This window comes from Eumetopias jubatus, unplaced genomic scaffold (genome assembly GCF_037043125.1).
Source record: "Eumetopias jubatus isolate StellerSeaLion01/CBP00866 unplaced genomic scaffold, mEumJub1_p1.0 scaffold_9, whole genome shotgun sequence".
Classification (NCBI taxonomy): Eukaryota; Metazoa; Chordata; class Mammalia; order Carnivora; family Otariidae; genus Eumetopias; species Eumetopias jubatus.
In genome coordinates this window covers 95,524,925-95,542,604 of record NW_028274815.1, presented here as the reverse complement: position 1 = coordinate 95,542,604, position 17,680 = coordinate 95,524,925, and the positions used below count along the sequence as shown (strand labels likewise).

General features: G+C 40.5%; 1 protein-coding gene across 1 annotated transcript in view; it reads left to right on the top strand.

The window, feature by feature from the left end:
* The window catches only part of CFAP61 (cilia and flagella associated protein 61), a 294,422-nt gene that overhangs the window by 26,275 nt on the left and 250,467 nt on the right, over positions 1-17,680 (top strand). Inside the window, exon 6 of the mRNA XM_028123773.1 lies at positions 2,139-2,271. Coding sequence (XP_027979574.1) covers positions 2,139-2,271 — 133 coding nt within the window. The remainder of the gene's footprint in view (positions 1-2,138; positions 2,272-17,680) is intronic.

Below are 17,680 nucleotides of genomic sequence, written 5' to 3'. Positions count from 1 at the left end.
TTGTGGCAGGAACGGGGGCATCTGACCCAGGAGTTGTGGCAGAGCTGGGTGGATGAGCCCATGGTGTTGACCTCTGGCCCTTGAGCCAAAGTCTCCTCTCAACTGTTTTGCTTGTGCTCATGCTTCTTGCTACCCATTTTCAAAAAGAATATCAAAGTAATTTTTTGAAGTGAATTTTTGAAGTGCATTGTTGGCTTAGTGTAGTATGTGACGGCAGGGTCTAAGCTGACCTGAGTTCATAACATGCTCTGCTGCCAACTATTGCTGTCATCTCAGGTGGAGCGTTTCATCCCCATGAGCCTTGCTCTCCTCCCTCTACAGAGTGAAGATGGCAATGCCTACCTCCTGGGGTTGCTATGAGAAGCATAGCAATAAATATAATCTGGATAAAGCCCTGAGCTTTATATACATATGAATCACTCAGATGAACCTACTATTAATGTCAAAGAGAACATATTAGAAGATCAAATAGGGGGGTGCCTGGGTGGCTCAGGGGTTAAGCGTCTGCCTTCCACTCAGGTCATGATATCCAGGTCCTGGGCTCGGGCCCCACATTGTGCTTCCAGCTCAGCGGGGAGTCTGCTTCTCCCTCTCCCTCTGCCTCCCCCCCTGCTTGTGCTCTCTCTGTCTCTCTCTCTCTCAAATGAATAAATAAAATCTTAAAAAAAAAGAAGACCAAATAGGATGATGAAGATGGCATAGTAATAAAGGGAAGAAGAGATAAAAGTTAGTAGCCAAATCAGATATATTATAGGGAAACAAACAAAAGGGTAGAACATTTTAATAAGAGTAAGTATAAGACCATCCTAGACAGGTAAAATAGATATAATATAACCAAGAGTATACTAAATATAAATATAACCAAGAATATATTAAAAAGAAGAAAAGACTGTTAATGGAGTCCAAGGGCCAGCATCACCGTGCTACCATAAACCTGGTTCTTGGTTCTCCCTCTCCTCCCACACTGGTTGTCAAGGTCACTATATAGAGTCCTGACAATGGAAATTTGAGGTGAATGTCTCCAAGACAGTGAGCAGAGCTTCATTATTTTTAAACCAGCATTTCCCCCTTTATGGGAAATGTGGAGATGTCTCAAGGAATAAAAGGTAGGCTTCTGGTCCAAGATGGCGATGTAGGAAGACCCTGAACTCACCTCCTCCATGGACACACCAAATCAATTGCTATTTCAGAGCAATTCCTCCTGAAGAAGAACGGAGGACTGACTGAACAGCTTCTGAACATCACAACAAATGATAGAGGGACCACAGAGAGAACAGCAAGAGAGACAGAGACACAGGAATGAAGGGAACCGTGAACTTCAGTGGGCAGAGAGAGTACCAGGGACCATGAGCAGACTTGTCTGCCCACAGAAAAAAAGCCTCAGTTTAAAAGGGCAACTAGAATATAAAGGAACCAGCCCCAGAATGCTGCCAAATGGCAGAGGAGCTGCTGGAACTTTCTCTGAGTCAGAAGGGCCAGTGAGCACCATGGTTTCTGTTCTCCATTCACCTTGATAGGAATAAAGGGTACCATGGGCCAGTGTTGGGTAAATGCATAAACAAGGTTAAATATTCTTTATGCTAGTACTTCTCAGTCTTTAATATGTAACCGTGTCACTCTAGAAGGCACCTATACTAGGAAATTGTCTTTAGACAGTGGAATTCTTTTTGGAGGAGGAAGGGGATGCTGAGGACAATGTCATAGAAGTAGGGTTCCTTGAAACACTTGGGAAATACTGTCCCCAGCTTTTTGTCCTGTGTCATGACAAACGCTACCCTACATTCCATATCCAAATATGCTGAATGTGTTCCCTTTGCCTGGAATTTTCTACCCCCAGGTCTTTGACATAGCTCTCTGCCCTTCTCTTCATTCAGGTCCCAGCTCAGATGTCCTTCCTCAGAGAGGTCTTCCCTGACCACTTGACCCTGTCACTCTCCATCCCAGAGCACTTACAACTATTTGAAATGTTTGAAGAAATGTATTTATAATATTGTCATTCTGTTTCTCCTTATTTGAATGCAAGTTCATGTCATGAGCCTATTGCTGTGTCCCCGACATTTAGAACAGGCTCTGGCACACAGTAGGTGCTCCACTGAAGGAATGAACACCGAAGTTAATGAAGCCTTTGCATTAAACAGGGTAGAAGATCATGATGATCTCATGCCGATATTTATGCGCTATGACACACTTCTGAAGGAAACTTATGGCGAGTACTTCCTGGCTGAACTAATAGAGGCCCAAGACGAAGAGAATCATGCTGTCGTGTGTGAGGTTGGTGATTAATCCGCCTGGGGATGCGCTTAGTGAGAGGAATGAAAGAAATAAGCGATATTGCTCCTGGTTTTTGCCCAGCTCCCCCAGAGCTGCTATCCCCTCCCTGCTTCCTGAGGTCCTTCCAGGTGGTATGCCAGGCCCACTTCAGAGCGGTGACATCACCCTCCTTCCCAGTGTGACCTGGCTTTAGGTTTATAGGTTTTTGTGAGGTGCTTCCAGATACCAGGCTGCTGTGGACTCTTTGCCCTGCCCCTGAAGGTAGGGATGGAAGTTAGGGTGAAAGGGAGAGATTCTTGAGGGCGTCTGGGTGGATTTCTGAGAACCCAAGATCCCAGAGGCCAGAGATCACAGACCAGCATCCTGCTGGCACATGGATTTTGGTTTGACTTGGAAAATAATTCTTTTTAACTTTTTGTTTTAACAAAATTTCACACTTAGAGAAAACTTCTAGGCACTGAAATTCCCTAAACGGTAACATTTTACCACATTAGCTTTATCATTCTCTTTGCTTGCTTTTTCTCTCTATTTTTATAATAACCATATATATTTATATTACTTATGTTATATCGTAACATAAAAGTATTTATACCATAATATAAATATACATATATGTATTATTTTAGAGCTATTTATTTATATATTTTTCTGAACCATTTAAGTTGTGGATGTCACGCCCCCTTTACTGCTAAATACTTCAGTGTATATTTCCTAAAAACAAGAATGTTCTCTGATGTAACTGCAGTACAGTGATCAGGCAGAGCAGTTATGATTCCTACAGCCCTATTATCTAATCTACAGACCTTCTTCTGATTGTATTGACAGTCCTTTATAGCAGAAGTAAATCCACATCATCTATTGCACTCAGGTGTCCTGTGTCTTCAGTCTCCTGTAATCAGAACAACTCCCTGGTCTGTCTTTGTTTTTCATGACAATGACTGTTTTGAAGAGCACAGGTCAGTTATTTTGTGCAGCGTGTCTCAATTTGGATTTGTCCGTTGTTTTCTCATGATTTGATTTAGATCATAGATGATTAAGTTTTGTTGTATTAGTGGCTAGCATTTCAAAATTAAGAAAGTATATATAACAATTGGAATTTCTAGTTTCTCCGGAAATATCAGAAGGCCTGCTCTTGGGCCCCAGTGAATTGGAGCTATGGAACAGCTGCTGCTATAGACAATGTAGGTACCCTTGAACACATCACCATTCCTACTGTGTCCTGGGGGTTCATGACCCTCCTCTGGCCATCTTCTCCACTTTAAACCAGCCTGGCCCTCATGAGCATGTCAGTCGTGACGTGCTTCATGAGTGTCCTGATTCCACACCATCCATCCCGGAAGGCTTTACTGAGATGGGAGGTAGGAATGGCAATAAAGAAAAATGGAACCCACCCCCTCTGGTTTGACAGCTGTAGACCCTGTGGTCTACCTACACCCAAGGGAAGGGGGGAAGAAGAGACACAGAAGAGAGCTGGCGAGCTGGCTTGATTTGGTGTGTCTCAGCTCAAAGCAGGGAGCAGGCACCTTGGGCAGCCACTGTGGGCAACTCTGCAACTCTTGAGACTGTCTCTCATCCTTGCCCTGCCACCAGAGGCATTCACAGAGGGACGCTCCTCCCTTATAGAATTTTAGCTAGCTGTGGTTTCCTTCTCTGCATTTGTCCCCACATGATTTGATAATGAGGATTCGATCCCAGTTCTGATAGCTAAATGTAAGTGTGTTGAGGTATCTTTAGACCTTTGTGTTGGTTTCAGTGTGCTGAAATTGGCCTTCCTGAAAAATATCATGATGGCATTCTATCTCCTGTCCTACTCCATCGGAAGCTTTGGGCATTCTTAAGGGTTGAAAATGCTGAACTAGGGATATTCACAACGTCTGCTCAGTGGTATGGAGAAATTGTTTGACTGAAAAAAGATTGAGACTTTTAGTGCCTTAGGGTAATTAGGGAATGTATGGTGACTGTTCAGCTTTAGGTAGGATAGGGCTGTGACCAATGGCATCTGCTTTATGTGTGTATGAGAAATGTGAGGAAAATATTTTAAAGTAGTAAGTACTCAAACTTGAGCATACATTGAAATGACTTCTTGGGGTGATTAGAACACAGATTCCTGGGACCCACCACAGTGTGATCTTGTAAGTCTGGGATGGGCCTGAGAATGTGCATTTTTCCCTAGTTCCTGGGTGATATTGATGCTGCTGGTTCAGGAACCACATTTATGTACTCTATTTTAAAGGCTTGAAGCTCTCCTCCAAATGACTTGTTGTTGACTTGTGTATAGGGACCTCACAAGGTCGGCCTTTTGTTGATGGTTTTGAGAATCAAGAAAAGAAAGCAATTCAAATGTGAGCTAAGATGTTCTCTTTGCATCACATGAGAAATATAGAGGGCAATTTCTGTAAAGGCCTTTAAAAGAGGTTTATATAAGCTTGGACTGAAGATTGTTTTTGACAAAAAGATAATCTTATTTAGAATGAATTTCTGTGTTGCCTTTTGCATATCATAATAATCAACAAACATGGATAGAACCCTTGGGTACCCAGCCCTATACCTGAATACTTCATAGAATCCCAAGGTTTAGGCAGAGATGACCACAAATTAGTTTTGTTTTGTTTTGTTTTTTCAAGTGGATATTTGACCTTTGCTTTGTGCCAGTTTATTGAAAAGCTTTCAAAGGTGGGAATTCAGCAGTTTTACTTCTAGGATGATTGTTCAGGGATTCTTCATACACTGATTTCTCTCTTTGACAAAACTGTAAGAGCTATTTAAAGAATATTACTTTTCTTGGGAAACTTGGAATCAAAAGTTCTTTTATTCTGATAACATGATCTGTTTGAGACTTGGTTCTACACCAGCGGTTCTCAAGCTCAGTTTGTATGAGAACCACTTGGGAGACTTTTAGACTATCCCCATGCCCACGAACTTGTATCCAGAATATATAATGAACTCATATAGCAATAAAGAGAAAAATCATCTAAATAAAATGTGGACAAAGGATTTGAATAGACATTTCTCCAAAAGAGATATACAAATGGCCAAAAAGCTCATGAAATGGTGCTCAACACCATTAGTCCTCAGGGAAATACAAACCAACACCACAATGAGATACCACTTCACACTTGCTAGGATTGTTATAATAAAAGAGAGGGACGATAACAAGAGTTGGTGAGGATGTGGAGAAAGTGGAACCCTCTTGGACTGCTGGTGGGATTATAATATGGCATAGCCACTTTAGAAAACAATCTGGCATTTTCTCAAAAAGTGAAACATAGAATTAACATTTAGCCCAGCAGTTCCACTCCTAAATTGAAAATAGATGTCCACACAGAAACATGTACATAAACATTCATAGCAGTATTATTCATAATAGCCAAAAAGTGGAAATAACCCACATGTCCATCTGCTGATGAATGAATAAACAAAAGGTGGTATAGCCATACAATGGAATATTATTAGGAGATAAAAGGGAATGAAGAATTATGCATGCTACAACATGTTTGAACCTTGAAAACATTATGCCAGGTGAAAGCATCCAGACCTCAAAGACCGCGTATTGTATGATCCCATTTATATGAAAGCCTAGAAAGAGCAAGTCCATAGAAACAGAAAATAGATCAGTGGCTGGAGAAAGAGGTAGATGGGGAACAACTAATAAAGGGTATGGCATTTTTTTATGGGGGTGGCCAGGGGACGAAAATGTTTTGGAATTAGTGGTTGAAGGTGTATATCTTTGTGAATATACTAAAAGCTACTGAATTGTATATTCTTTAAAGGTTTATTTTTATGGTAAGTGAATTATATCTCAATTAAAAATCCTGATGCTAGGATATACTTAGACCAAGTAGATCAGTCTTTCAGGGTGGGACATAATCAGCATTTCTAAAACGCTCCCATATGGTTCCAATGTGCAGTCCAAGTGGTGAAACATTTATCTACATGATGGAAAACGAAACCATATGTGGTGAAGGACAGGATGACCTGAGAAAGATAAAGGCATTAGGTTCTTAAGGTGAGAACTGGCCCTAAAAATTAGATTCTGAGGTCCTAGTCCATAATATTTGTTTCTTCTTCATTGAAAGGGTTATTTTTATTTTTTCATATTTAGGTTTTTGCATTCTCCTTTAAGGACTTTCATATATGTTCATTCGACCTATAGCTTCAGGCTAATGAATAAAGGAAGAGTCAAGGAATATTTGGGCCCAGCAGCACCATTTTGAAAACTATGTCTTTACATGATGAGACAAAACTACTGAGAAGTAGTGATTCATGAAGACCCCAGTCAGGCCTTTTAATGACCAAAATGGACAATCTGGTTTAGTCAGGCCTTTGTTTTTTAGAGAAGGCTTTTATTTGTTCCAGCTTTATTGCGATATAATTGACATATATGATTGTGTAAGTTTAAGGTGTACACCATGTTGATTTGGTACATTTATATATTGTAAAATGATTCCACCATAGCATTAGCTAATACCTCCATCACATCACATAATTACCAGTACCTTTTTGTGGTAAGAATGTTTAAGATCCATTCTTTTAGCAACTTTCGAGTATCTAATACAATATTGTTAACTAAAATCACCATGTTGTACATTAGATCCCAAGAACCTATTCATCGTACAACTAGAAGTTTGTGCCCTTTGACCAACATCCCCCCCTTTCACTCGCCTCCCAATCCCTGGTAACCATAATTTTACTTCTATGTGTTCTTTTTTAGATTCCACATATAAGTGATATCATATAATATTTGCCTTTCTCTGACTTATTTTGCTTAGCATAATGCCATCATGGACCATCCATGTTGTTGCAAATGGCAGGATTTCCTTCTTTTCTCGTGGCTGAATAATATTCTATTGTATGCATATATACCACATTTTAAATTAACTCATCTGTTGAAGGACACTTAGATTGTTTCCATATGTTGGCTATTAAGAATAGCCATGAACATGGGAGTGCAAATATCTGTTCGAGATCCTGTTTTTGTTTCTTTTGGATATACAACCAAAAGTAGTATTGCTAGGTCATATGGCAGTTCTATTTTTAATATTTTGAGAAACATCCATACTGTTTTCCATACTGGCTATAGCAAATTACATTCCTATGAACAGCACATGAGGGTTACTTTTTTTTTTTAAGATTTTTTTTTTTTTTATTTGACAGAGAAAGACACAGAGATAGAGGGAACACAAGCAGGGGGAATGGGAGAGGGAGAAGCAGACTTCCCGCTGAGCAGGGAGCCTGATGCGGGGCTCAATCCCGCAATCCCAGGGATCATGACCTGGGCCGAAGGCAGATGCTTAACGACTGAGCCACCCAGGTGCCCCAAGGGTTACTTTTTTTAAAAAAAGATTTTGTTTTTTAAGTAATCGCTACACCCAACATGGGGCTTGAACTCACAACCCCCGAGATTAAGTGTTGCATGCTCTACCAACTGAGCCAGCCAGGGGCCCCATAAGGGTTACTTTTTCTCCACATTCTTGCCAGTGAATTGTTATCTCTTGTCTTTGTGGATGATAACCATTCTAACAGATGTAAGGAAATATCTCATTGTGGTTTTGATTTTCATCTCCTAATGACTGGTGAAGTTGAGCATCTTTTCATATACCTGCTGATCATTTGTATGTATTCTTTGGAAAAAATGTCTATTCAGATTCTCTGCCCATTTTTAAATTGGATCTTTTTTTCCCTGTTGAGTTGTAGGAGTTCTTTATGCATTTTGGATATCAACCCCCTATCTAATATTCCAGTATATGGTTTACAAATACTTTCTCCCATTCTGTAGATTGCTTTTTCATTGTGTTGATTGTTCCTTTTGCTGTGCAGAAACTTTTTAGTTTGGTGTCATCTTTCTTATTAATTTTTGCTTTTGTTGCTTGTGATTTTGGTGTCATATCAAAAAAATGGTTGCCAAGAACAATGTCAAGGAGCTTCTTCTCCCTACATTTTCTTCCAGTAGTGATACAGTTTCAAGTCTTATGTTTAAGTCTTTAGTCCATTTTGAGTTAATTTTTGTGAGTGGTGTGAGATGGAGTCCAATTTCACTCTTCTATATGTGGATATCAGTTTTCCCAGTACTGTTTATTGAAGAGACAGTCATTTTCCCATTGAGTATTCTTGGCTCCCTTGTTAAATATTAGTTGCTCATATATGCAGGTGTTTATTTCTGGGCTCTTGATTCTGTTCCACTGGTTTCTGTGTCTGCTTTTATCTTAGTACTGTACTGTTTTGATTATTGTAACTTTGTAATATGATTTGAAATCAAAGTGTGATACCTCCACCTTTGTTCTTTTTTTAAAGATAAAGTGTGATGCTTCCACCTTTGTTCTTTTTTTAAAGATTTATTTATTTAAATTTTTTAAAAAGATTTTTTAAAATTTATTTTAGAGAGAGCACAAGTCAGAAGGGCAAGGAGAGGGAGAGAGAATCTCATGCAGACTTAGTGCTAAGAGTGGAGCTGACATGTACCTCCATCTCAGGACCCTGAGATCACGACCTGAGCTGAAACCAAGAGTCAGACACTTAACTGTGCCACCCAGGCACCCCTATTTATTCGAGAGAGAGAACAGGGGGAGGGGCACAGGGAGAGGGAAAGAAACTCAAGCCAGACTCTCTGCTGAGCACGGAGCCTGACTTGGGGCTAGATCTCATGACCTAGAGCTCAAGACCTGAGCCAAAATCAAGAGTCAGTCACTTAATCGACTGAGCCACCCAGGTGCCCTTCCAGCTTTGTTCTTTTGGTGTCTTTTGTGGTTCCATACGAATCTTAGGATAGTTTGTTCTATTTCTATGAAAAATGCCATTGGAGTTTTGATAGGGATTGCACTGAATCTAGAGATGGCTTTGGGTAGTATGAACATTTTAACAATGTTAATTCTTCTAATCCAGTTGTTTTTGATACTATTGATAGGATTGTTTTCTTTATTTCTTTTTCAGGTATTTCATTGTTAGTGTATAGAAATGCAACTGATTTCCGTATGTTGGTTTTGTATCGTGCAACTTTACTGAATTCATTTATCAGTTCTAACAGTTTTTTGTTGGATTCTTTAGGATTTTCTATATGTAAGATCATATATCATTTTCAAACACAGATACTTTTACTACTTTACTACTTCCTTTTCTTGCCTGATTTCTTTGGCTAGGACTTCCAGTCCTCTGTTGAATAGGAGTGGTGAGAGTGGGCACCCTTGTCCCGCTGCTGATCTTAGAGGAAAAGCTTTCAGCCATTCACTGTTGAGCATGATGTGCTGTGGGCTTGTCGTAAATGGCCTTTATTTAATTAAAATATTTTTTCTACTATAGCCTATTTATTGAGCATTCTTCTCATGAAGGGACGTGATATTTTGTTATATGCTTTCTCTGCATCTATTGAGATGATCATATGATTTTTATTTTTCTATTAATGTGGTTTATCACTTTTATTGATTTGTGTATATTGAACCATCCTTGCATCACAGGGATAAATCCTGCTTGATCACGGTGTATGATCCTTTTAATGTGCTGTTGAATTCACTTTGCTAATATTTTGTTGAGAATTTTGTGTCAGTATTCATCAGGGATATTGGTCTATACTTTTCTTGTAATGTCCTTATCTGGCTTTGGTGTCAGAGTAATGCTGGCCTCATAAAATATTCAATTTTTGGAAGAGTTTGAGAAGGATTGGTGTCAATTCTTTAAATGTTTGGTAGAATTTACCAGTGAAACCATCTAGTCTGGGGCTTTTCTTTGGCAGGAGGTTTTTGATTGCTGATTCATTCCCTTTACTTGTTATTCATCTGTTCATAGTCTCTATTTCTTCATGTTTCAGTCTCGGTAGGTTGTGTGTTTTTAGGAATTTATCCATTTATCCTAGGTTGTTCAATTTGTTGCCATACAAATGTTCATAGTAGTTGCTTATGATCCTTTGTATTTCTACGTTACCAGATGTAATGTCTCCTTTTTCATTTCTGATTTTGAGTCCTCTTTTTGTCAATTTTGTTTATCTTTTCAAAAATCAACTCTTGGTTTCATTGAACTTTTTGTACTGTTTTTCTATTTCATTTATTTCTGCTCTCATCTTTGTATTTCCTACCTTCTGCTAACTTTGGGCTTAATTTGATCTCCTTTTCCAAGTTCCTTGAAATGTAAATTTGTTTATTTGAGATCTTTTTTTCCTTGATGTAGGCATTTATTGCTATAAATTTACCTCCTAGAACTGCTTTTTCTTCTTTTTTTAATTTTTATTTGAATTTTAGTTAACAAAAGTGAAATACTGGTTTCAGGAACAGAATTCAGTGGTTCCTCACTTACATACAACACCCAGTGCTCATCACAAGTGCCCTTCTTAATACCCATCACCCATCTAGCCCATCCTCCACCCACCTCCCTCTATCAACCCTCAGTTTGTTCTCTATCATTAAGAGCCTGTTGGGCACCTGGGTGGCTCAGTTGTTAAGCGGCTGCCTTCGGCTCAGGTCATGATCCCAGAGTCCTGGGATCGAGTCCCACATTGGGCTCACTGCTCAGCGGGAAGCCTGCTTCTCCCTCTCCCACTCCCCCCTGCTTGTGTTCCTGCTCTCGCTGTCTTTGTCTGTGTCAAATAAGTAAATAAAATCTTAAAAAAAAAAAAGAGTCTCTTATGGTTTGTTTCCCTCTCTCCTTTTTTTTCCCCCCCTCCCATATGTTTGAATTGTAGAACTGCTTTCTCAACATCCCATAGGTTTTGGTATTTTGTCTTTCCATTTCTGTTTGTTTGAAGATATTTTTTGTTTCATTTTTGATTTCTTCTTTGGAACAACTCCATGGTTGTTCAGGAATTTTTTTCCCCACATATTTGTGAATTGTCCAGGTTCCCTGCTGTTACTGATTTTTAGTTTTATAACATATGGTCAGAAAAGATACTTGGTATGATTTCAGTCTTCTTAAATTTGCTAAGACTTGTTTTGTGGCCTAATATATGATCTATCCTGGAGAATGTTCTATGTATGCTGGAGAAGAATGTATAGTCTAGGGGGCACCTGGGTGGCTCAGTCGTTAAGTGTCTGCCTTCGGCTCAGGTCATGATCCCAGCGTCCTGGGATCGAGCCCCACATCGGGCTCCTTGCTCGGCGGGAAGCCTGCTTCTCCCTCTGCCACTCTCCCTGCTTGTGTTCCTTTTCTCACTGTGTCTCTCTCTGTCAAATAAATAAATAAAATCTTTAGAAAAAAAAAAAAAGAATGTATAGTCTACTGCCATTGGATGGTATGTTCTGTGCATGTCTGTTAGGTCCATTGGTCTAAAGTAAAGTTCAAGTCCAACATTTCCTTGTAGATTTTCTATCTTGGATGTTCTATCCATTGTTGAAAGTAGGGGTATTGAAGTCCCCTTCTATTATTGTATTGTCTGTTTCTCCCTTCATATCTTTTAGTATTTGCTTGATATATTTAGGTGGTCTGATATTGAGTTTGTATATATTTAGGATTGTTATATCTTCTTGACAAATTGACCCCTTTATCATTGATATAATGACCTTCTTTGTCTCTTGTTTCTGTTTTTGGCTTAAAGTCTTTTTTGGTTTCTACTTGCATGGAGTATCTTTTTCCTTCTCTTCACTTTGAGCCTATGTGTTTTCTTAAAGCTGAAGTGAATCTCTTTTAGGCAGCATATAGTTGGGTCTTTCTTTTCTTTTCTTTTTGAAAGAGAGAGAGAACGTGAATGGTGGGGGAGGGGCAGAGAGCAAAGGAGAGAGAGAATCCCAAGCAGGCCCCATGCCCAGCGTGGAGCCCAACATGGGGCTTGATCTTACAACCCTGAGATCATGACCTGAGCTGAAGTCAAGAGTCAGGCGCTTAACTGACTGAGCCACCCAGGCGCCCCTGCTATCTTGAATTCTTTATCTGGTAAGTTAGAGATCTCCATGTCTTTGGTTTTAGTTACAGGAAAATTATTGTGATCTTTTGCTGATGTCATTTTCTTGATTTTCTCATGTTTCTTGGAGTTTTTCATTACTGTCTTCACATTTGAAGTAGCAGTTACCCCCTCCAGTCTTTACTTTCTTCAGAGGAGACATACCTCTGTCAGCCCTGCTAGAGATCCTGAGGGGTTCTCAGATCTTCGATGGATAAATCTGCTCCACCTTTCTTGTTCCCTCTTGTGGCAGACTTCTTAAGCTCGTACGCATTCTCTGGATCTTACAAAGCACCAGGCCGTGTGCCGACAACCTCTTTTATTTTCCCAAAGGTAGGTGCTCAAAAAGACAACCTCTTTTATTTTCCCAAAGATCCTTTGGTGTCTCTAAGGGTAGGTGCTCAGACTGATTTTCTGCAGTCCTCACTAACTGTCTGCTAAAGCCTGCTCATGGTTTTGTTGGGAGTGTGCACAGGAGCTGGCCACGGGGTGGGATGATGTGTGGGTAAGGCACACAGGTTGCTGGCAGTACTTGTGGGCCAGTTGAAGGATTTCATGGGGGAAGATATTTCCAGCAGTTTGTGGGCAGGCTTCCTGATGCAATCCACAATGCAGTGAGGAATCAGGTCCATTTATTGCCCTCCAAGAGTACTATTCGCTGCTTTTCCTAGACTCTTTCCACTCCCCAAGTCATAGAGCTTCCAATTAAGTACTCTGGATGAGATGAAAAAGAAATGGGCCTCTTTGGAAGAATCCATCACAGGCGGGGAAGCTGGGCGCTCACACACACTTTCCCTTTTCCCCATTGATAAATCATGGGCCAAGAAATCTTGCCCTAAGCAGTGCCTCATTGGGGGGTGGGTGAGATGGGTAAAGCCAGACTGTTCCTCTCATTCACTTCAGTGCATCCAAACTCATACTTTTTTTTTGCTCCAGTGGAGTCCTAGAACTTCTCTGGAAACTGTACTTTTTACAAAGACTCTCTCCTCTGTAAATGATTATCTAAGTCTGTATTCTCCAAGGGCTTCTGGACCATGGCCAAGACAAGCTGGACCCAGTCCTCTTTAGGATTCATAGTCAAGACCGAGGTGTGTCTGCCTATTTCCTCATGCACAGTTGGCAAAACTCTTCCAGGTCCCTTGGTGTATGGTACTGGATGCCACAGCTCCCTCAGAGGCCCTTTTGTTCATGGCTGGATGCTGAATGTTTGCTGTTGAGCTCAGGGACAACAATGATGGACATCTTTATGCCGCCATCAAGCTGATGTCACTCTGGAGAATGCTTTTAATTCTTTGTTTTTAAGGTGACAGTTTCAACCCAAATCACTTGTGTTAGTGCTTATGAAGAGCAGCTGCAGTGACTACCTCTACGTATCTTCCTCTCTAGTCACATGTTACACATTTTTCAGTGCATGTAACATCGGAGGAAGTTGCAGGCTGAAAATTGCAGTCCCAGCACTGCAAGGATCTTTTGGTGTCTCTAAAGAGGCAAATGGAGTCCAGCCCAGTTTCTGAGAGGCCATGTTACCTCAGACATCAGACACTTCACATTCTGTGGAGAAGCGACCATGGACTTCAATCTTTAAATGGAAGGGCAGAAGCAGGACCTCCTTAACAGAGGGGAAGCCAGTCCAGGACTTGGGAGCACATCTCCAGTTTCTACTGAGCTGTATCTGGTTTCTTAAACCTCTTACGTTCAAGATCAGTGCTGTCACTCCCCTCCCACCTGCCTCCCGGACCCTTTTCCCAACCACCTGGACTTTCTTTGGCTGGCCCTGCAGACAGTGGTATGTGGGAACTAGTTCATTTTGCCTCACAAGAACCAAGTGTTCAATCCTCAGGAACTTTGCAAGCTGGTTGTTAAACACAGCCATTATTAAAAATTAAATTATATAAACTTGCAGTGCAGTCACGGTAGAAAACAAAGTTAATGCTCAACACTCATCACTTCCTAATTATTTTATTATTATCTTTGCTCTTGAGATTATTTATGTCTATCGTCTCTCTAGTGGAAATACTATATAATAGTGGCTACTGGGCATCCCTTCCCAACTCCCCATTCAGTAACATCACATTGGTAGCTTAAAATTGGCCACGGTGGGAATATTTACACCACAGAGATTGGCACATTGCTAAATCAGGGTTTTCCCCACCCCAGTTGCTGATTAAGCATTTATGGGCAACATGCCATGCTTACAGGTGACTGCAGTTGACCAGAGATCACAGAACAGAGTGCATCAGATCTGTCTCTTCCCACACCGGCCCATGGTAGTTACAGGCCATGCACATAGAAAGCCTGGGATCTATGCCCGTGCCAAGTAGGAAACTCTTGACTAGTTAAAGGTTTTTAACTGTGCAGGCTTTCTTTGGCTTGATAGCTACTTGGGAGGAATTTTGAGTCATCACTTTGCTGCGCAAGTTGCTTTTCATAACTTTATCCTGGCTTACCTTGACATCTGGTGTTTACTCCAAACTGAGATTTTGGGGAAGGGTGGTTAGAGGCCAAGGGCGGCTCCTAGAGACAGATGGGCAGAGCGTCTGCTTTGGCATCGTCCACAGCATGGGCAGCAGTGGTCCGAACAGGCACCACTGACCTGCGGGTGGGCAGAGCCTGCCAACTCAGCCCTGCTGTTGGCATGAGGCAGAGGGGATCAAAGCTGGCAGTGGTCACAGTAAGAGCACCCTCATTATGGAGTATGGTCACCCATAAGGGATGAGTGACTGTAGGGCTTTTTAGAAGGAAGCATGAATGATACAGGGCACACATGTCTCTAAATGGGCCTGTGTTTGAAGACAAGGCCACTGCATGTAGGGATTTCTAGCAACCAGAGCTTTATGTATCCTAATGTATATCCTCCCAGGAAAAACAAGAACAATAAGCAGAACTTTCAGTTTTTCTCTCTTAGTATAAGATAATGGAAGACACCTTTGTGGTGGAAAGTTATCTCTGTTGCCTAGAGGATAGATAGCAGTCAACAATCAATGCCTTTTCATTGTTCAAGTAAAGGAAGTTCACTGAATCTATTTTTCCAGAAAACATACACACACACAAAGATTTGAATTTGAATACTCCCACAAATTCATATTTCAGAATGGTGTTTCTCAAATCAGAATAGTTATTTGAAAGAAACTCAAAGGGAAAAGCAGACATTTCCACAATATGTCCTTGCTCTGTTGCAGTTCATAATTGTGAACTTTTGTGAATTGTCACAACCGAGGATGAATGACGGGAATATAACAGGTTGTGGAATTGGAGAACGTTACATCTTTGTTCCTAATGGCAAAACATGTTTTTTCTCATTTTCATCAGAATGTGTGATCCATGCCATTTGAAATCAAATTCCAAACACAATGAGCCATTAGTGTAATAGCTCATTACTAACAGCGGTCTTATAAATAATACATTCTTATCATGCACATGCAGCTCGCCATGAAGCCAGCAAAAGGTATTTCAGGCCATCGAAGTTTCGTTGCGCCAGCGTGGCTGTAGCTTAGAAGGACATCTCCATGTGAACCAAGATGGATGCCAATTTTTCCTGCCGAGAGTGAGGCTGGCCGTCTCTTTCTGCACATATGGTAGATGGATTGGTTAATCAGCGTCTGCTGAGTCTTGGGCCTAAAATTACAGAGAAGCCAGACAACTGTGGCTACGCAGCCTTTGTTCATGAGTGCAAACAAGACAAACAATCACTTGTTATTTGGAAAAAAAATTAAAATGTTTATTTTGGACTTTTATTAAAGTGCCGGTGGCTTTATAAAACAGCTGTGTAAATCCAGCCTTGTACAGCTAGTATCGTTGTGGGGTGGGGGGCTGTAAAGAAAAGAGTACGCATGGAAAAATTAATTTTTAAGAATTCCTCTTGTATTCCAGCATTAGGAAGAAAACAAAGGGAGTCTCACATTTATTTTTCAAACACATGTTTGAAAACAAATGACTTTCGACTAGAAGGCACATTTGAGAACAAATACTTTAATGCCCAATTTTTCTATGTGTCATATAAAAGACTGAGTATTGTTGTAGCTTAATTTTGTGCTTTAGTAGGTTCAAATATTAACCATTTTCTCTGACTGACATTTATGGGATGCTACTGCATTCTTGGGACTAGGGAATGCCGATGATGAGTTCTTTTGCTTCCTGTACAGGGTGGTTGTCTCAAGAAATACAGCATGAACACTTGAGGAATAGGATCTAGTAAAGCTGGTTTCTAACAGGAGCTGCAGTCAAATCAGTCAACCAGAATTTGCTTAAAACTCAAGTTATAATTAATACGAGGAGTTATTTATGTACAATTTAGTTTTCTCTCTTTTCTAATTTTAGTGAAATATAATTGTATAACATTGTATAAGTTTAAGGTTTACAATGTAGCAATTTGATATATATATGATATGTATGTATATACATACATATCATATATATTACATATATATACATATATACACACACACACTCAAGTATATATATATTGCACAATAATTACCACAGGAAGATTAGTTAACTACAGAACTATGCATTCTTTCTTGCTCTCTTTTAAAATTTTAAATGCTTTCCTTGCAGGGAAGAATGATATGCAGAATTATTGAAGGAACATCATAAAGAATTTCAATCATAGATACCTGTCAGTGTGGACTATGACAGAGTTAAATTTTGTTCATTTGTATCACTACCAAGAATAGGTGTGATCGGCTAATTACTCATTAGAAGATAACTTGTTTTCTTGACTTCTGACACTTCTGACACCAAATGTGTAGGGTTTTGCTTACACCAACCAAATTTTCAGCTCCCTAGACCAACTGGGTGTCCTGCGATTCAGTGCTGATACTACCTGGAGTGAGTGTGGATCTCACAGGGAAAGGGCTCAGGCCCCCAAGACTGCCCCCACTTCAGGTGCCAGTCATAAGTCTCAGGTTGTCACCTGTACTTGTAACTGACTGGCTATGAATCAGGGGTTCCCACAGCCCCCTCCTTAGGGGTTGATAATTTGTTAGAATGGCTCACAGAACTCAGGGAAACACTTGACTATTGCCTGCTTATTATAAAGACTACAACTCAGGAACAGCTACATGGAAAGGATGCATACAGCAAGGTGCAGGGGAAAGGGCCCTGAGCTTCTGTATCCTCTCTGGGCATGTCTTCTCCCAGCATCTCCATGTGTTTACCAATCCAGAAACTCCTGATTCCCCTTGTTGAGGGGGTTTTATGGTGGTTCCATTAACGATTCATTATATCATTGGCTACTGGTGACTGAAGTCAATCTCAAGCCCCTCCTCCCTCTCTAGAGGTCAGGAGGAGGTGCCAAAAGTTCCAACCCTCTAATCAATCACATGTTTGGTTTCCCTGACAATCAGCTCCCATTCTCCGGGAGTCACCTCATTAGCATAAACATAGGTATTACCCAAAGGAGCTTATTAGGAAAAAGAAAAGATGTTCCTCTCAGGAAATTACAAGTGTTTTAGGAACCAGGGATGAAGACCAAACATGTATTTCTTATTATGTCACGCTGTCCCACTTACCTTCCCACTTGTGTATTCATCAGAGGCCTAAATTAATGGGACT